Below are 22179 nucleotides of genomic sequence, written 5' to 3'. Positions count from 1 at the left end.
TTGTTTTTTAGTAGGTGATTTTTATATATTTCAATGAGAAGTTCATTATGCAGGCCAAATGAAGGAGAGAATAGAGAAGGAGAAAAGGGCCATGTCAGGGAATATTATAGGAAGCATAAGTGGACATAAACAACCAATAGTTCAACATAGAGAATAAGAAATACACTAATAATAACCAATGATAATAACAACAAAGGCAGTAACAAAGCCACTTGGGGTGGAGGTAGAATATATGCAAGATCTATAACATGGATATCTGGACTCTAAGATGAGCTTGCGGTATAGGTATATGGATAACAGGCTCATATGAACAGGTGTACGATATGAAAACATGGCCTCTAGAATTAGCATCTGAGTGCAGGCATGTCTGGATAACAGATCTATATGATACACAAGCTTTGCCACTATTTTGAAGTATAGGTTATCCTATTGGATCCCCAGGGTACTTCATGGTACAAGCCTATAAAATTTTAAGTTGAAATATCTACCATGTCACCAAGAATACACCTCTTCCATAGTGGTACCAACAGCCAACCTGTCCTCAAAAACTATATTCAATTTGAGATGCTTAAACTTGTAGGACTCCAGATATTCTACAAGATTATCACATTCTATTTTTGATGAAACAAAGTAATTGGATTCCCATTCCTATTCTATTTTTAAATTTAAATAAAAAATAACACATCATTAATCAACATGCCTAGTGAAAGTAACTTGAATTACTCACCATTTTTCTAAAGATGTAACTAGGAATGTACTTCTTTTGACACCAATTCAGCCAACGATCTCATGAGCACCACTAGTAGTTTTATTTTAAAATATAAAAGAGCTGAAAGATACCTGTAAAATGATTGATTGAAATTCAGATACAAAAATAGAAATAATAATATAATAAAATGGAAAATTAAATTGCAAGGATAAGACAATGCGCAATAGTGTGAGAGAAGGAAATCTAATTAAATGTCTTCAAAGGAAAAGAGATGTAACCATTGTTGCTAAAGGAAATGACCTACACTACACAATCCAAGACCTATTTTCCCTTGCCAATGTAATTTTTATTCCTTCTCTCTTTGTTTTATTTTCCAGTCATAGGCAAGAGTTGAATGTGAGCTCCATCCCCTCCCTCTCTCTTTTTACAAAGCATATGCAGTTTAGATGCTTAGCTCTACAGAAGTTTTTCGGGGTGAATAAGCTCTAAAGAAGTCAAGAATGCATCAATAATCATTGATTATTTATTATGTTGGCTGAAAAGGCATAAACTTGCCAATGGGAAAGAAGCATAGTCCCAGGTAAAATTAATATCTCCAAAAATGCAGTCGGCTTGATCCATGAATCTAGCAGTCAATAGCAGCACATCTAATAGAGAGTTAAAAAAAAAAAAAACTACAAATTAGCATTTTCTAATGCATTTCTTAATAACATTAAGTACACAACAAAGTCTCAAAATGTTTATGACCATGCACAACATAGAACTCAACTAACTAGACTAAATCTGAAGCCAATCAACAAATAAGTGAGAAGGAGGAAGGAAATCCAACTATAATGGTTTAGAATGAACCTGAGTTTGTCATATCTACTTCTTCTTTTTCTTCTTCCTCTTTTCTTTCTTTGATATGTGAACTTGCATTTGATAAGAACAAATAACATGAATAAAATATCATATGAAAATTTCATAATTAACTATTACTCACTTCCTCGGACGAACGATGACAATTAAACGATGACGTGTATGCATGAGATTGTTGTTGTGAATGCACATGTGTACCAGCTGGTGCAACAGGCCCACCCATGGCCTGTTGAGACTCCAATTGCTCTATTCGTGCTTGTTGAGCTTGGATTGTGCTTTGCATCTCCATTTGTACTTTCTGTTGATTAAGCATAGCATCCATCATCTCCTTCATTTGCATCTCCATTTGTGCTTTATATTGGTTAAGTTGCTCTTGGACTTGCGTTTGGATGATACAAGTTTGTTCTTGCGATTGCCTATATCCGCCTCCAAAGACATCTGTCGGGGAAGGACCCAATCCATATGTTCGAACACGACCAGGTCGCTCAGGCCCTAGAACCTGTGTGATAATTTCTTCATCTGTAGCATTGGATTGCGCCCCAAGGTCCTTCATTTGTGTCTACAATTGTTAATTACTACTTAGCCACCAATAAAATTGTTCATAACTAGTGCCGTTAAATGTAACTTGCTTCCATTGGGCCATATGAATTCAATAACATCATCAATCCAGATTCAAAATTATTTCAATGACACTTCTACTTCATATGCTCAAATTCAGAACTCATAAAAATACAGTCCTTGACTTGTAGATTTGACAGCAAAAAAAAGGTAAATGGAAACTGTTAAATTATAGAAAATTAAATTATGAATACTAACATTAAATTATAGATTTCATGATTAGGTCTAAATTATAAATTATAGATTTAATGTTATAAATCTGAGTTATTGTTTCTCCTTTTTCCTCAGTAATTTCATAACATTTCTTTAAAAAATAAATAAATAAACAAATATGAGACAAGTATCTAATACATTCCATACATGCAAAGTATATAATTATGGTGCTACATACCATGACCTCAACAACTTTATCATTACTTGGTTTGTTATCCTTCGTGTACCCAGCCATCCACACCTCTAAGCGAGTTGCAGGAACTCCATTCTTCTTATTAGTTTCCTACAATTACACTTAAAATTAAGTAACAAAATCAAAATATACAATTTCAATTTGAAATATAAAGAAACTATATACCTCTACTCGAACAACTGAGAATGGTTTTCTGCCAGTTATGTGATTTAATGTCTTCTTCTTCCGAATTTCTTTGTTTTTTGTACTTTTTTTTTCTGTTACATATGAACACAAACACAAGATAATTTATTAATTAACAAACTCATCTTATGAGATTACGATAGATTTCAATAAACAATTTAAATGATACCTGTGCCTTCCGAGTGCCCCAATAATAGACTAAGCTTCGCCATTTGATGCGCATGTACTCTTTCGGGCCGATGAGTTAACCTATCAGCATCGTTGTCGAATGGCGTATACCCCAATCGTTTAACTCTAGCCTTCCACTCTCTCCATTTTTTTCCAACAGATGCCAAAACAAATTTCCTCATTGACTCGTCGGCATCTGTATTGACCTGCAAATAATTGGCAACTTTGTGACTATTGCATACACACAGCAGCAACAACATACACGTAGCAACATACACACAACAGCAAGCCCACAGCAGTAGCTAATTTCACAAATCAAGATAATATTAGCCATTCCTGTGACCCAACGATGATGATTGAAAAATTCCAAGTGTGCAATGGCAATGTTGGTATTTGTCTTACAAACAAGCACTATTTTGGGTAATTGAATATAATAATTTTTATTTTTTATTTTTAATCATTTTCCTGGAAGGTAGAAAGGTCAAAGCCAGGAAGCCAGACAGCAATGCAGAAGAAAGAAAGAAAATACAAAATATGAAACAAATTAAGATTAAAATTGATATGTAAAATGAAATAATTCTTTTACCTTTACTTCTCTCCAAATTCTCTCTTTGTTTTCCTTCGGTACATGGCTCCAAGTTCTATAAGTGAGGGGCATAAGTTTCCCATCTCGAGCTAAAACATCCAAACGAGAAGCCAAGGATGTATACCCGTCAACCACTTGGTTCAACTCATTAGGCACAATATGTAAAATGCCACCACCTGGGTTCCAATCACTACCATGCATGAGTGTTGGGCCTCTCGCACTATGACCTACTTATCCAAATATCAATATCAAGTTAGAAGATACTAGAAAGAATGATAATACAAGAATTGAGTGGTCAATGGAGCAAATAGAGTAGTGTTACTTAGTTTGAAAAAAAAGAAATATAAACATCAAAAGAAAAAAGAACATCAACAGAGAAATCTAATGGAGCAATTCAATTAAATAAAATAATTCATACCAGTAGTAGTGTCATGTGTCGAACCAGTACTCGATGATGTACTAGGCAAGCTACCTGGAGGATACCATGACATGGGTGGATCAGGTATGATGTGTGTACTCTCCTCTGAACTCTCATCTGAACTCCCACTATAAGAACTCTCATCTGCAGTCCCACTGTAAGAACTCTCAAAATTTGCAGAGGCTGAATGTTGCCTCTGCCTAGAGCATCGTCGATCTGTCATGCTAGTTTACAGAAGACCACAAGTATACGTGTAGAATTTTATGGGTTAGCAATGAATATAAAGTCCAAAATATTAAAAAATTTCTCTACAAATTTAAATTTTAAACACAATCTTAATATAACAGATATGATCCTTCTCAAGGACATAAAAGGTTGTCTCAAGGACAATCACGTTGAAAAGCAAACAAATGACGCATTTTAAAAGCAATGGTTTCATTAACATGAATATCCATGCTAAAAGCACAAATGTAACAATGAATATGAAACAAAATTACAATATCATATCATTTCTTCATCATCTTCAGATTGTGTCTGTGTCGATATCTCAAGAGGTCCAATAGTTTCATCAATAGCTGTTCCAACTTCACCTTGCCTAATCCAATTTATTTCCTCTTCACAAGCAAACGAAGTTGCATCTAACTCTTGGTCGCCAAATCCTTCCACTTCATTATGATGTTCTCCATCATTAATTGGTTGTTCTCCACACACCTCATACAAGTCTCTAGGTTTCATCTTGACTACAACATCCCAATCAGCTTCAACGGGATCATTAACATAGAAAACTTGTTGTGCCTGAGATGCTAGGATGAATGGTTCATCACTATTTTGTTTCTTTGTATATAACAAATGATTGAAATTAACAAGTGTGAAACCAAACCCATCCCGCTTCAGTCCTTTGTTGTTGTCAATCCAGTCGCACATGAATAGCACATATCCACGGTCGTATGAGTAATACAATTCAATAATATCTGTCACATATCCATAGTATGCTACTTCACCTTCCACAGGATTCATGTCTCTGGTACTTGCATAGCTACAAGTCTTTGCTTTCACCATAACCCCACTATTTTGAGTTTTTCTTCTCCACTCACAACTCCTCGTATGATACCTAGCACCATTAATTATATACCCATTGAATCTCGTGGCCTTTTTACTAGGTCCCAATGCCAAAGTTTTAATCTCATCTGACAACACAGCATTTTCAATAGCTAGAAGCTCTTCAACCTATTTTTACAAAGTCAACAAAATTAAACATCAACTAACAGAGAATTAAAAATTGAAAACATGAGAATTGAAAATTAAAAACATGTAAGTTATTAGTACTTACATGAGAATTAAACCATCTGGGAAACTCATCATTGTGACGGCGATCCACATCAAAATCTTTGAGACGACGATGTGACCGCTTAATAAAATCACGATGCTCCCTATACATTTAAAGTACTTATAAAATGCAAGATACTTATTAATGGTATCAATAAAATTTTGAAACAAAGATTGTATCTTACTCTCGATATGGGACAACTGCAGCAATGTTAAATAACACATACCGATGAGCTTGTACCCATGATGTGTTATCAAGCGCAAACCCTTTTCTTTTTCCTAAAGCATGACCCAGTAATATCCAAGGATTGTCGCTAACATCGTAATTCCTTATTGGTCGATTCAATTTTGACTCGACATCATCCAAGTACCTTCAGCAAAAGGTCATACACTCTTCAACTAAGTATCCCTCTACAATTGAACCTTCTGGATGACTTCGATTACGTATATATGACTTAAGTGTCATAAGATACCTATAAACAAACAAATGCACACATGACTTTCAATTATAAACAAACAAATGACTACAACCTTAAATTAGAGTAGAATTGCACACCTTTCTATGAAGTACATCCAACGATATTGCACTGGACCAACAATCTTGGCCTCCTCTGCTAGGTGAATAGGCAAGTGCTCCATTATATCGAAAAAGGATGGAGGAAAAATTCTCTCAAGATGACAAAGTGTAAGAGCAATTTGGGATTGAAGACGATCTAACCCATCTGGTTCTAGAGTTTTGGAGCACAACTGCCTGAAGAAATTGCTTAACTCAATCAATGGTTCAACAACTTTTTTCGGTAACAAATTTCTCACTGCTATTGGAAGTATTTGTTGCATCAATATATGGTTGTCATGACTTTTAAGTCTAGATATGCTATGTTGTTTGAGGTTAACACAACGAGAAATATTGGATGCATACCCATCTGGAACTTTGATATTCTTCAGGAGTGTACAAAACAAACCTCTCTCTCTATTGTTCATAGCAAAACATGCAGGCGGCAAATAATACCTGTTCCCAACCCCTTTTTTAGGATGTAATGCCTTTCGAATTCCCATATCTTGCAAGTCTTGACGAGCATTTAAATTATCCTTTCCTTTCCCATCAACATTTAATATCGTCCACAATACATTATCACACACGTTCTTCTCAATGTGCATTACATCAAGATTGTGGCGAATCAAATTATGCTCCCAATATGGAAGCTCAAAGAAAATACTCCTTTTCCTCCAATTATGATCCTCCTCGTTGTCCTCTTTTTCCTTTCCTTTCCTAGTTCTTTTTTGTCTGTTAGTTGGTTGATGCTTAGGCCCTAGCTGTCGTAACACATTAGCCCCCGATAATCGAGTTGGACATGGTTCAAATTCAAAAGTTCCATCAAAAGACGGACCATCTTTTCGAAATTTGTGACTCGCATTCAACCAGCGGCGATGCCCCATGTAACAAATTTTCCTTCCATTCTTCAAATACCGATGTCGAGTACGTATGTTACAACAAGGACAAGCTAAAGCACCTTTCGTGCTCCATCCAGAGAAATTTGCATATGCAGGAAAATCATTTATTGTCTACAGTAAGACCGCGTGCAATTGGAACATTTGATTAGTTTCTGTATCGTACGTCTGAACACCATTTTTCCACAATTCAATCAGTTCATCCACTAACAAGCGCAAGTAGACATCAATGTTATTGCCAGGTGAAGAAGGACCATCAATGAGCAATATCATCATCATATGAGGTTGTTTCATGCACAACCACGGTGGCAAATTATAAGGCATTACAATAACTAGCCAACTACTGTGAGCAACATTCATTGCCTTGAATAGATTAAATCCATCCGCTGCTAAACCTAGTTTGACATTGTGAGGCTTACTCGCAAACTTGGGATACAAAGTATCAAAATTTTTCCAGACAGGAGAGTCAGCAGGATGTCTCATTTTGCCATCATCAATTCGGCCCTCTACATGCCATCTCATTAATGAAGTAGTTTTGGATGACATGAACAATCTTTGAAGCCTTGGAATCAAAGGAAAGTATCTCACAATCTTTTGGGGAATTCTTTGTTGCTTCTTTTTATAATCATTCTTCTCACCCTCAAACTGTTTGTATCTAGGCGTCTGACACACTATGCAATCATCCCTACTAGCTGTCTCCTTCCAATACAGTGAGCAATCTCTTGGGCATGCATGTACCTTGTGATAATCGAGGCCCAATTCCCTAAGGAGTGCCCTCGTTGCACAGAACGACTTTGGCAAAGTTTCACCTTTTGGGAATGCATCCTTCAAAAGTTTAAGCAACATCGTGAAAGACTTGTCGCTCCATCCACTAAGGCATTTGATATGCAATAATCGAACAACAAATGACAGCGTTGAAAACTTGTGACACGCTGGATACAACTCTCTTTTGGCCTCCTTCAATAAACTGAAAAATCTTTCAGTTTTCTTATCCGGGCCTAGTTCGATATTAGAACTTCTTGTCTCATTACTAGCAAGATGAACCAAGCTTGGTGGAGGAAGTCCGAACCCCTCATATATCATTTTATTGACTTCATCGCCATCATTCGAATCACTGACATTCTCATTTAATGGCACAGACGCCGGTAAATCTTCCCCGTGAAAAATCCGTCTGGTGTAGCTTGGAAGAAACCCATTGACCATTAAATGTTCCCCCAAAAGGTCTTTCTTTACTAGTTTGACATTCCGACACCGTTTACATGGACATGTGACTTCATTTGATAGATGATTATTTTGGCATGCAAGTTTAACAAATTCCTCAGCCCCATCTATATATTCTGGATGCAACCTATGCTAATTTATCCAACTTTTATCCATCTGACTTCGTCTTACACTACAAATGTCACTGCCAAATCAACAAGGTTCAAAATTATCATTTCATTTTAATTATTCTTAACCTCAATTAAGTACATTACAATGCATGCGACATGACACCATTTACCGCTAACTCTTCTCTAATAGGTTGGTTCATCCTACTTTCCCATTCAGGAATGCACAATCTATATTGTAAAAAGTAGCTCATACCGCTCTATCCATCTCTAACGAAATTTCGGCAGCATCTCCCCATGATTCTCCAAGTACACGACATAGACTAGGTGTACTGCTACACCTTGTCTAGTATGCACTCAGAGAACATGAGAAGCTACTACACGAAATCTCTACGAGATGGACTACATTTAAGCGGTAGAACTACTAATTACAACATAGACTTGTGCTCCTGAACTATCCCAATTAGACAATCCAAGAAGAGCTTCATCAAAGATGACTAGGTATCTCTAATGAAGATTCTTGGACGAGTCTAAGGCTATTTATGTATGCATGGATAATTACTTGCTAAATTAACGACTGTCATGATTATTACATCCCGGTGGTGCAACCTGAATCAAAACTATCAAGCATACTAGAAGCATTTCTAGCATGAAGCATATTAATGAAGAAACTAAAAGTTTCTACAATGCTCTTGATAGATTATGATATAGAGATTGATAAAAAATGACTAGGTATCTCTATTTATCAAAAAAAAAAAAAAAAAAAAAAAAGACTAGATATCTCTAATGAAGATTCTACAAGAACAACCAGATTATCACAAGTAAGCAACAAGTTCTCACTACTACATGTACACCCACACATACCAATATATCTTAGTAGTGTTCTGTTTCATTTCTATAACACCATTTTTGTTATGTCATGAACACCCACACATGCTTGGCATCAATCAATAGTGTTGAATACTGTTATGTCATCCTATTGTGATCTATTATAAATTGTATATGCACAAACACAAGAAAATATCACAATTACTGTTAATCAGCTTTCAAAATCTTAAACCACGCCATTTGTTATTCTTTTATTTGATTTTCTAGTGAGCGATTTTTCACACAAGGCCTCTAGATTCAAAATTGCATCTGTATTTGGTTCCTTGGGCCAAATTTATATGTGTTTCATTGACTTCTTGTAGCTGCTCTTAAGTAGTTAATTATTCAAGAAGGATAAGAATTTTGAGTTCAAACATGAAATGCTTCCATGGTTTTCGTTTATCTGAGTTATGCAGTTTTAGAATTGCATTGAGTTATCTAAATAGGTCCCACCACTCATAAGGAGGAAGTATGGGTGCTAAAAATCAATGATTAAGGAAAAAGGAGAAAATTCAAATCTTTTGCGTTTTCTCTAATATATGGTACTATTGCTTCTTATCTAAAATCTTTCTCCCAAGGGTCATTATATATATCAAAAAACAGAAAAGGAAAGATGGCCCAGGCACAGGTTTTGAGGGTTCAGACCATCTCTTTGCAGCGAGGTCAGTTTCTGGTGGAAGAGTTCCTTAAATCCTTTTCTTGTACTTTCTTTTCTAACCTTTTTTTCTCAGCCATTGAACAAAAAGGCAAATTTTAATACCCTCAACTAATGACTGGCTCATTTTATTTCTGCAATATGTATTTTAAAAGTTTACACATATGATATATACCCTCCAAACTAAGGATCCACAATCTTAAAATGTTCTTCTGTTGCAGTTCCATAGATTGTCCTCTTTTAAGTTTCAAGGGCATCTTTCCTTTTGGGTGGAACAAGAGAAAAGAATACTAGACAATGGAAACAGTATAACTAACTGGAATCCTAGAGAAATTTTAGGATGCAGAAAAATGAACTCATCTGAATTAGTCTATACCCAGAAAAGAAACAGTGACAATCATATCATTTTCTTGGAGCATTTGAAAAACACTTGTACCATCAAGAAAATAAACCATTCTAATTTTCTTTTTGGGTATTTTTCTTTCAGCTAATGCGTGCCTTTCAATCAGTCAAAGAGGTAGAGATTATGGTGAACTTACATTGACTCTTTTGTTAGTAGTTGTCCACCTCTCATTTAGTGACACGTCCTTTGAGTCAGGATCTTTAACCTGAATTAGTTATTAAAAAAAAAAAAAACGCAATTGAGACACATGTCAAGTATCAGGTACCATCATGAAATTCACAGAACATTTTGATACATTTGTCCTTTTACTATGATCAATAGTTACGTGATCCACCTTCTTTGTGACCTCAACAAGGAGATTGTCTAACTGAGGAGTTGCACCAGCAAAGAAGCCAGGACCTTGAACTGCACAATCCACATTAAGGTGAGCTACAGCTTTAGATCCCAGATTCACAAGGTTGTGCTCAACCCATTCAGTAGATCCAATCTGAAACCACAAGACCAACAATACATGAGATCAATTTTGAGAATTAAAAGAAAAAAAGATACTAGAAGTGGAACTATTTTGAGCATTAGAACATAGATCTTTAAGAAACAATGACAAAAAGAGGTCATATACAACTCTAAACAAAAGGGAAATGGAAGCCCACTGGGAAGAGGGGGTGTTAACTGTTAACATACACAGAATCCAACAACCAAAGGTGGGATTAACTGCAGACCATCGTTTTAATCTAGATGATTGCAATGTCCAGACATGTCACCACTCTCTGTCTTACCATGATAACAACAGGTTTGTTGTCATTGCCTAACAACACAAATCAGGCGAGCTATGTCATTGCCTAACAACACAAATCAAGTGAGCTATTAGGACATTTTCTTACTGGTATGGATGCACACTTGCAATAGCAGTGTCTCCTTTTTCCTCTTTTTTTTTTTCTTTTTTTTTTTTGGGGGGCGGGGGGGGATAAATCAATCGACAAGTTGATGGGGATCAGGAAAGGAAAGGAAAGGCTTGAAGACATATGTTAGGAGCAAGAAGATTTCGTCTTAGGATTTGTTTCCATCTTATTTATTTCTTGTTTTTCTTTCAATTCCTTATTTGGTTATGGTATATACATATGGAATTATGCAAGGAAGAAACTTACTGTTGAATGAATGCATATTGAGAGATAATAAATTCAGAAACTTTGAGAGTTTTTGTTATTGATAGAATCATGAAAATATAACACATCTCAGCCAAAGCCCAAACCAAACACAACCCCCACAAAGCTTAACAGTAGCATGGTCTCCTCTAACAATGCAAAACAGGAAGGCAAATGCAACCATTCAATAGAGAATGAATCACAAAGGTTCTCTCATCCCATGCAGGGTCTGGTATTCACTCATCTTAATATACCATATGGAATTAGGACTGTGTTCACAAGATTCTCTTTTGTCAACAGAATATAGCATGCACAAATATTGGCATTTAATCACATTCCCATCAGAAACTTTCAAAGTTTTTGCTATTGATAGAATCATGAAAATATAATACACCTCGGCCAAATCCCAAACCAAATGCTACCCCCAAAAAGGCCTAACAGTAGCATGGTCTCCTCTAACAATGTGAAACAGGAAGGCAAATGCAAACATTCAATAGAGAATTAACATTCTCATATTTTGGTACTACTTATGGATTGAAAATCATTCTTGTGATTCAAGAATTTTTATCTATTATAACATATGTAGTCTTCCTTTATCTTAATGTAGGTCTTTTCGCCCTCTAATAATAAAAATTAAAAATCAAACTGTTCAATGAGAATGATTTGAGATACATCCACCAAATCCAAAACAATGAACTCAAAACAATGAAAAATTAGAGATCTAAGTTCATACAAAACAAATGCATATATAATAAAAACTTACAGATCTGAGTTCTGCAACAAAAAAAAAGAGACCGATTGAGCGAGATCTGCAACAAAACAGAGCAGCAACAAACTTACAGATCTTCAAAAAAAGAAGGAGGGGGCCTAAACGAGAGGAGAACCAAAGGACCAAAATCGAAACTCACAAAATCCATAGAAAGGAGAACCAAAATCAGAAGATAAGCGCAAATTCGGAGACCTTCAAATCTGCGACAGGTTCTGAAATTGACAGATCTGAAATCGATCGAGAGTGTTTGAAATCGAGCGAGAAAGATTGTTTGAAATCGAGCGAGAGTGAGCGTTTTAAATCAGTGAGAGTGGGGGTTTTTGAGCTTCAAATCGAAAGGGTTTCTGAGCGAGAGAGAGTCTGAGTTTTGAAAGTGAGACTGAGGGAGACTGAGAGAGAGACTGAGGGAGAGACGTTTTGAAAGGGACGGAGTATTGAACAGTGTTAACAAGTTAACGCAAACGGTGCCGTTTTACTGAGATCAGATACAACATTTTTGAAAACGTTGTATTTAAATAATCTATAATGGCGTTTTTCATAAACGCCATAAAAGAAGCGTTGCAATAGCCATCTTTTCCTGTAGTGAATTGAATTTTTTTTTTAAACAGTAAAAAAAAAGGAAAATTTTATTGATGAAATAATATATATTACATATGAGAGTATATTAATAAAGAGGGAAGGCAAGAGTAAAAGGTATCATAGCAATTTAATTTAATCTTTGCATTAAGAAAAAAGTTCAATCACCTGTTAGTTCAAGTTAAAAAAGTTGGGGAGACAAAAAGAAAAAAAGAGACACAGCAAACAAAAAAATAATAAAACAATAAATCAACAGCAACTCCATTGACACTCATCCTTTGTTGCTCGGTACCCAAGGGGGTGCGGGCAGGAGCGGTTGCACTCCTAATTTTTTTTAAAAATTATATATATTAGGTTAGTAATTAATAAAATAATTTTAAATTGAAATACTTCACACTCTCAAAATTTTAGTAGTTCGCATCTTTTATATTATTTACATTACAAAATTTCAAAAATATTTTTTTAATTGAATTTTATCAAATATACTTTATTTGTTATCAGTATTATTTGCTATGTTTATTATATTATTTAAAGTACTTGTATTCTTTTATTTGTTTCTATTTATTACTATTCTTGTTTTCTACTCATATATCATTTATTTTTCTTTTATAAATCACACTTTAATTTGTTTATGCATCTTATTTTACATTCATTATTATTTGTTCATTCTCTAGAAATAAGAATATTGTCTGGGAAAAAAAAATATTGTCTATTTGTTCATTATTCTCATAAAAACATAAATTTTCAATTATGATTTTTTTTTTCAAAGCTAAACTGCATAATAAGATGGAAGATGATCTTGTAGCAAGTTACGTAATTATATTTATTGATAAAGATATTAATTAAGATTTTGATATTGAGTTTATCATAGATGTTCTTATATATATTATAAAAAAGTGGCAATTATAAGATTTTTAAATAGTTAACCTTACTAGATGGAAATACATTAATAATTAATATTCTGTTAAGTTAATGCATACAAAAAATATGTCACATTATATTTTTGGTTTCAATTATATTAACAAAGAATGTCCAATTATATTGACAGAGAATGTCCAATTAATAGTAATATTATTCTTTTTTTTTGTTGGCGTAAATCAAAATTAAAATTTTATAATATTTCTTTCAGATAAAAAGTTACATGTATTTTTGCCCCTCTCAAAGTTCAAATCTTAGATCCGTCTCTGCTCAGCATAGCAGATTCTCAAAATAATGTTGGAATATCATTGATTTCCAATTTGTGCCTCGGCCCAAAAAACTAGACCATCCAAAGCAGGTAAAAACAGAACACCCAATTACATCCTCACCTAGAAGAACCAATGTAGCCTCTAATTTGTTGAATTTTGAAGACAAAATCATCGACAAAGCATAATCTTCCAAAAGAGTGGGCTTTCATCCAAAAAGCTATTGGAAATTTGAGTTTGCTTGCCTTATTTTTGGGAAACTTTGAACTCAAATTGAAGCGGAACCCATGCACCATTTGAGGTGGGTTCAAGTAGTGACGTGTTCCTTGCCACTGTTGAATCATGCCTCGAAGACAATTCATCAAAAACATTTCCAAGTGAATGGGAAGTTGATATCATTTTCAGGTTCGTGAAAATAGAAGTTAAAGAGACGAAGTGAGTTTACTCATTAAATAGCTTGACCCACATTAAAACAAAGAGAAAGCTTATATAAGTATATATACTCTAGATTGACATACTTGGGATGGCCCCCAATAGGCACGCCAAGTTTTATAAAGAGGGTAGTTATAGACAAAGTGTTCAGTGGGCCAGACACAGGTGTGGGTTGTGGATCTAGTCCTAACTTTCGGAGGGTCTCCAAATCCTATCCATCAATTCCTTTATTCTTTTTTTGCATTCTTCTGCATATTTCCTGCTTTGTTTTTGCGTGAGAGTTCAACACATTCTATTCGCCAGTCCCAATCTCAAAGTGCTGAGTTGTTGGGGTGTAGTCGTTGAATCCTAGGAGGTCGACATCATTGTTCTCAAGCACCATAGCGATGACGTATTGATCTTAAGGAAATTGTGTCCAACACACGCCTTAACTTGCCTTTTCTTCATTCTGTAAGTTTTGTTTATTTTATTTAATTTGATTTACAGTTTGTGATCTTATTCTTGTAATATACTTCAACAATAATTTCTTTTCTTATTTGTGGTTTTTGCAAATGTTATTCTGTTTCAAAAAAAATAATTTTTCGTTTTCCAAAAAATATTTTACATTATGAAATTATTTTTAGACTTTTATTGTATAAGTCATTATTTTATTTTATTTTTTAAATACACACACTTCGCTAGTTTAATAAATAATTTTCTTCAACTTAAGATCGTTATTATTTTACTATTTATTGTGTGTAGTTATTCGTGTTTCTGGATTGTAAATTTCAAAAACATGCCAACGAATAGTGCTGAGACTACTCTGACCGTGACCATAACAATCCTAGTTCTACAAAACATACCGCCAGTGACCCCTGCGATGAAAATAAACCATGGAGAAATATCAAAAAAATTAATGGAATAGAGTTTAAAAGATGGCAGCAAAAAATGTTGTTTTATCTTACAACTTTGCATTTGGACCGGTACATCCGTGAGGAGATCGCAAAACTTATAACACATGATCGTTCGCATTAAACATTTAAGCGTATTCTTGATGCTTTCAGATTCATACTTATCACATGAATGCATCCTAGATCTCTTCTAGACGCTTATTGCTCTTTTGGACAAGTGTGTGAGTTATTAACTCGGGCTTTGATACCACTCTCTCATGACCCGAACCCGCCCCCGTGGGTTAAGGACATAACCGGCCAGGAATCATGAGATTACCTACGGCCTCAAACCAAACCAAACGTATTTTAACAGAGTTAATGGAGGCCAAACGGAAGCAATTTAAAACTTTGTCCATAGAGCTGTGCTTACATGGCACATCGTAACAACCAGACATATGCACATTAATAACTCACAACAAAATATGTACTACATAAGGTTCTGTACATACAAGATCATATAAGTCTGAGTCAACCCAAGAAAACTGTATACAACATTTTCAAAGACTTCGCCCACATGACCAAAATAAAACAGAATGACAAAAAGGCGAAGTCGGGTCTCGTGCGTGAGACGCAAGGGTTGACTCTTCAAAACCTTTGTTGTTCCTCACAGACTTCACTGAGGCTGGGTTTGGACTTCCCTTGGCTCACCTATAAACATATGAATGAGCATGAGCGAAAGCCTAGTGAATAATATCAAATAAAGGAGTTATACAAACGGTAAGTAAAACAACATGCTTCAAACGGCCTTGGGCCCAATTCATATTTTTATTCATGTCAAACTGGCCTTTGGCCCATTTATTTATTCGTGTCAAACTGGTCTTTGGCCCATTCATTTATTCATGTCGAAATGGCCTCTGGCCCGTTCATTCATTCGTGTCAAAACGGCCTTTGGCCCATTCCTTCATGTCAAAACGGCCTCTGGCCCATTCATTCATTTTTGTCAAAATGGCCTCTAGCCCATTCATTCTATCATTTAGATCAAACTGGCCTCTGGCCCATTCATTTATTCATGTCGAAACGGCCTCTGGCCCATTCATTCATTCGTGTCAAAACGGCCTTTGGCCCATCCATTCGTTCGTGTTAAAACGGCCTTTGGCCCATTCATTCATTCTTGTCAAAACGGCCTTTGACCCATCCATTCGTTCGTTTCAAAACAGCCTTTGGCCCATTCATTCATGTCAAAACGGCCTCTGACCCATTCATTAATTCTTGTCAAAACGGCCTTTGGCCTATCCATTTGGCATAGCAACATTGCCCACCAATCGAATCAATGAACTTATAAAACTTACATAGAAGTAAGTAGTTTGGACAACAACATATTTCAGATACCTTTGTTAAGATATTACTCACAGTGATCGGCTGGTTGATTTGCCCTAGAACTTGACCATACACATCACATAACACATATGGGTCACAACCGATTCAATCCGTTCTTTAATTCACATATTCCTCTTTAGGATTCATTCTTATCTTCTTATCTCATTTACAAAGTTTAACGCATGCCTAAGAGTACTTAGAAGTGAAAGGGAACGAAAAACAAAACACAGAATGCACTTTCAAAATTTCAGAAGACAAGGTCCCCGCTTGAGCGTGGACTTCCCTGCTCGAGCGGACCCATGAGGTTTGCAAAAGTACTGGATACATCAAAATTACGCTCGAGCGTGAATTTTGCCGCTCGAGCTGAAGGCCTATCTACATAGCTCCCCGCCCGAGCATGAACTTCCCCGATCGAGCGGACATCCAAGTCTGCAAAAATATCGGGAGCACGAATTTCACGCTTGAGCGACGGTTTCCCCGCTTGAGCGGACATCAAAATTCTGGAAAATCCAGAACATGTTCATGAGCTTTAATTTAATGTTCAAAGGTTCCAAATGCATGATTTTGGCTCAAACTTCACATATACATATCCTAACATGGTATAAATACCAAATTACAACACAATGAAGCTCAATTTCACAATTTAATCACATGCATGTCTCAAATTAACTCAAACTCATCACCAACACACTAGATTCAAACATGCAAAACTCAAACTCTCATGATTTGCACTTGCATGTGAAATATACACAATATCCTCAACTTAATTGGTGAAGAGATGATCAAATACATGGACTAAAACCAAAAACCCAACATGGATCATACACATTGTGCTCAAATATGGAAATTCATAGTAATTTCCTACATGCATGCATCTATTGACTTTAAATTCAGCAAATACAACTCAATTTCCTTATAATCAAACTAATTCATGTTCTTGACCATCAATCAAACGTGAATTCACAATATTACGCATTAAACTCATGAATTCCCTTACCTAGGAGCTCAATCTTCCAAACTATAGCAAATTCTTGAGTTTAATCTTCAAATTCCCCAAACCTTGAGCCAAGATTACACAATTCTCTCCCTCTCTTTCTCTTTATAGCCGGCTCTCTCTCTTTTTTGAGTTCAAAATCAGCCAAATGAAGCTAAAGAGAGAATTGAGGGTGTAGTGCTCTATTACAACCAATTCCACTAATTCCAATACAATAATAATAAAGTAATTGGGCACTAATTCATTAATTTAATCAATTTAATCTGATCGGAATCAATTTTCAATCAAATTTCACCATAGGCTCAAAAAATTACGCTAATCACAATGGCGTAGTCAATTTCGGAGTTTCGTGGGCGATAAGGCCTTCAATTTAAATTCCAAAGTAGAGAATCAAACAAATATTCCTACGGTGAACAGATAGAAATTCAAAACCACATATTTTCACATAAATGGTACACATAAACATATCAAACACATAATCATATTCATAATAAGGACCAATTAGCATAGTACGAAACAGGGTTATCACAGTCTTCCCCCCTTTATGAAGTTTGGTCCTCCAAACTTATTTTACCTTTAGTCGAACACAATTCGGAACACTTTTCATTCAACGGTTCCAATCATTTTTTATAGTCATTTACTTAGTTTCAAAATCAAGCAACACTCTGTTCTCAAACAGTCAGAGACTTACCTTTTTCCCTCTATACAAGGCTTGTATGGTGTCACACCAAAACTAGAGTGTAAGTTGTGGTTGTAAGCAAGGTCTACCAACAATGGATAGATCTTCCAAATTCCCTGAAAAAAAAATAATCTACTGCATATATTTGGAGCATTTCTCCAAAAAGTTCTTTTTGATTATACATCAATTTGCTGATGGAAAGTAGCGCTGACTCACAATTCAGTTCCCATTGCCTCTCGAAGGCTTGTCAGAATTCAAACGCATTTTAGGATTCCTGTGTAAAATAATAGATACTGGGACCCCATGCAAACGAGAAATCTTATTGATGTAAACAGTGGCTAGTCTGCAAATATCATACGAAAATTTTACAGGGAGGAAATGGGCAAACTTAGTAATTCTTCATACAATAACCCGAACAGGACTTAAACTTTGGGTGTTCAAAGTAGCCCCACAATGAAATTCGTAGCCACACATTCCTATTCCGTTCCAAAATGGAGAAAGGTCGAAGTAGTCCCGTCTATGTCTGAGGTTCAACTTTGACTTGTTCACACTGAAAATATTTGGACACAAATTCAACGATTTCTTGTCACAGGAGTTCAATTCATTTCCCAACAATTCCACAATTCACAATCCAATTCGGTATTTAGTTCAGTGGCTCGTCATAGTTACCCAAGGTCAACCAAAAGTCTTCAGGAACGTAAAGTGGATCCAGATATTGGTTCCCAAATCAACAAAAGTAGCATCGAAGCAATTACCCATACAATGCACATAGTCCACATCTCCCCATAATGCTGATTGTAAAGTACAATAACATCGAAGCAGTCGATTTCTACCACTATACACGTGTTCTCAATTCATTCAACAGTTTACGGTTTACAATTCAGTTCAATGTTCAATCCCCTGTTCCATCGAGTCTTTCCACATTATCTGATAGTCGTCAAAAGCATAAGGCAATTCGCATACTAATCCCCATGGCGCTAAAGGTAATATTAAAAACAGCCAATCACATGTTAAACACAATTTACACATCCTCAGAGCCCCAATTGTAAAATATAATGGCACTGAGTAGTTATTTATACAAGGCATACTGAATTCACACACTTACGGATAATCAAGGTTGCTCAAGGTTTCTTGGACGTCAATAACATCTACATAATACCAAAGGATGACATTCCAAACAAAACAAGGGAATAATCGTCTCGGAATCAAAGCACACCAGTTCACGACCGTCGGTGGCCGACTCGAGATCAATTAGACAAACCCACCCGTACAAAACCATCGGTGGCAAAAGAGATATCTCAACAAAGGTGCTACATAGGCTTAACGTCCCCTAGCACGAAAGGACGTCTCAAGTATGTCATCAAAACAAACACAATACCACTCACCACAACCTGATTTCCCAAAATTCGATAACACTGAAGCAGACATATAAAACATATTTTGATTAGTCTAGGATAAATATTTAGTACTGTTTACAGTCAAATCAATCTGCTATCATCGGGTTCCATAGTGTCAAATAAGCAAGAATATGCTAATACACAAGCATTGTTCCTTAAAACACCCAATAATTGGATTTGCTCAATTCCGTTCATCTATAACACGTATGTCTCCAACAATTAAAGGTTGGTTCTTAATGGTGTTCAAGGTTAGATCGGTCTGTTGATAGCCCATATAAGGTCTTTCAAATAAGCCAAGTATTCCAAACGGATTCAAGTTTTGGGTCTATCAGTTTCTTTGCCAAGAATAATTTGACTATTTATTTATAAGCAATCCATAATCCCTCTTAATAAGGTTAAATCAGATAGGGGGTCTCATCAAACCAATCCCGACAAGGGTCTTGCCAAATTAAATCAAACAAAGGTCCCATCAAATTATATCAAATGAGGGTTCTAACAAGCCAAATCTAACAAAAGTTCTATCAGGTTGAATCAGATAAAAACTTTCTCAAACAGGGTACATTTGGTTTCGTAAGGCATAATTCGTTTGCTTAGGTACATAGTCAATAGTTCACAACTGTCCTAAGTTCATCAGTTCCTAAGTCATACCAGAGTCATGCATCACAACCGTTTATATCAAAGTATTTCAAGTCATGTAAAATATGGCATTGTTCACATAAGTTCAGGTGTAGTTGCATATGCATGCAGTTGTTCATATCAAGGGGTATGTATCATAATTAATATAGTAGTTCCCAAATAAGTCATATATTCAAGCACATGGTGCACAATAACACATTAAACAAAGTTCCTTGGTTGCACATCAGATAAGGTCTGTTACGCAAAAGTTCCAAATTAGTCACAAACCATAGGTTTACGAGTTAAGCCCAATATAGTCACATAGCCCAGTCAATTTTCTTCCAATCAAAATACATGGTCTCACAATTATCGAGTTCATCATTTGGGGTGCTCAACTCAGTCACACAATCACAGAGTCATAATTTCAGTGGTTTATTCATTTGAAGGCAATAATATAACAAATCACCCTAAGCATAGGTTTAGGTGTACATGTGCATGTACAGAGTCAATCAATATCCCAATACGTATTTCGTAATTTTCCCAAATGGAGCATATACCTTCAATGAATATGGTCTCGATCTTGTGGGTCTAACCAATCTAAACACACATGCAGCAGATATGAAAGAATGTGCCGACCCAAATCAAATAATATCCCAAGCAAGGATGTACACATGTAATAATTCAGAATCAATCAACACATAAGCATTCGTTTATAGACAGTATAAATACCTGGAATAACGGTCACAATATTCTGAGCGCTTTCTGGGATGAGTGTGATTACTCTATCCTGGTTAGCAGTTCCTATCATTGGTACAAATCTAGCTGAGGCAGAAGATTTATTCACATTTTGTTCAGTTCAGGGATAGTTCCTTACCATACGGTCCATTTTACCACACCTATAACAAGCCCCAGAAATTCAATAACAAACTCCTCAGTGTTTCTTACCATATTCATTACATGTCGGTGCTATATTCCTTGCAGAGTTTGAAGTGCGCGATATTTCACTTTTTAAATGACCTCTTCTTTGAGAAAAAGCCTTGTCTCTTGCTTTTCCATTCAGAAAATCGGTTCATATTAACTTTGGTCGTCAGTGTTCGACCTAGCACCTCAACATATTTTGTGACTTCCAACACATTCACTTGGTGCTCTTGCACTGGTGGTGGCAAAGGTTCTTGTCGTAGCGGCAACTGATACTGTTGTCTTAAGATCTTTGCCGTTTCTTGTACTGTTCTTTCCAGTCTATCAAGTTGAGCTGTGGAAGAGTCTGCCAACTTGTATGCCCTTACCTTATCCATGATCTACCCAAATTCTTATTAAGCCATGCCAAATAAGGGATGCCCAATACAGAAATAAACACAGATGCACATAGGTGCATTCGCACATAGGCACGTCGTTATATTCTTATTTTGTGTATCATCAAGGCACAATTAATCATATGCAAAACGGACGATCGCATACTTATCAGATATCGCGTGTAGAACACTTACTAGATAATTGCACATTTAGATCATATTCATATTCCACGTAGGAACCCATTTGCAGAATCGAATGCACATAAGTAACTCCTCATGATTCCTATGTTCATGTATGTGCATTATAACAAAACAAACTTGTTGTACACATTAGTGTAACAATTCATAGCCCATAAAATCGCATGTTCTCACCATCTGATTAAGCTTGCATTATACTTTACACAAAAGATTCACAGGTATGCATTTACTAAAGAGCATACGTATTCAAATAATTTGTAATGCAAGTGAATCACAAACTTATAACACATGATTGTTCACATTAAACATTTAAGCGTATTCTTGATGCTTTCAGATTCATACTTATCACATGAATGCATCCTAGATCTCTTCTAGACGCTTATTGCTCTTTTGGACAAGTGTGTGAGTTATTAACTCGTGCTCTGATACCATTCTCTCATGACCCGAACCCGCCCTCGTGGGTTAAAGACATAACCGGCCAGTAATCATGAGATTACCTGCGACCTCAAACCAAACCAAACGTATTTTAACAGAGTTAATGGGGGCCAAACGGAAGCAATTTAAAACTTTACCCATAGAGCTGTGCTTACATGGCACATTGTAACAACCAGACATAGGCACATTAATAACTCACAGCAAAATATGTACTACATAAGGTTCTGTACATACAGGATCATATAA

The 22179-nt window shown here is 35.8% G+C and overlaps 1 protein-coding gene across 1 annotated transcript; it reads right to left on the bottom strand.

The window, feature by feature from the left end:
- Nucleotides 1-1637: 1637 nt before the first annotated feature.
- On the bottom strand, nucleotides 1638-10462 carry LOC114314134 (uncharacterized). Its single transcript, XM_082889345.1, has 8 exons — nucleotides 10309-10462; nucleotides 10111-10179; nucleotides 3947-4170; nucleotides 3529-3755; nucleotides 2944-3148; nucleotides 2757-2848; nucleotides 2577-2681; nucleotides 1638-2126 (listed from the first exon to the last, which is right to left on the bottom strand). Exons 2-8 carry the CDS (start codon nucleotides 10143-10145, stop codon nucleotides 1677-1679), a joined length of 1338 nt encoding a protein of 445 aa, XP_082745471.1. The 5' UTR covers nucleotides 10146-10179; nucleotides 10309-10462; the 3' UTR covers nucleotides 1638-1676.
- Between the last annotated feature and the right edge of the window lie 11717 nt (nucleotides 10463-22179).

Source organism: Camellia sinensis, chromosome 9 (genome assembly GCF_055761805.1).
Source record: "Camellia sinensis isolate YWXY chromosome 9, ASM5576180v1, whole genome shotgun sequence".
NCBI lineage: Eukaryota > Viridiplantae > Streptophyta > Magnoliopsida > Ericales > Theaceae > Camellia > Camellia sinensis.
The sequence above is the reverse complement of the archived record's forward strand: the minus strand, read 5'-3'. Positions and strand labels throughout refer to the sequence as shown.

Excerpts from the sequence above, each read along its gene's own strand:
- LOC114314134 (XM_082889345.1), bottom strand. The coding sequence starts at position 10,145 with ATGAGAGGTGGACAACTACTAACAAAAGAGTCAAT. Across the intron at positions 3,149-3,528 it reads GAATTTGGAGAGAAGTAAAG|GTCAATACAGATGCCGACGA; the intron begins GTAAAAGAATTA and ends AATTATTTGCAG. Across the intron at positions 2,127-2,576 it reads ATAAAGTTGTTGAGGTCATG|ACACAAATGAAGGACCTTGG; the intron begins GTATGTAGCACC and ends TAACAATTGTAG.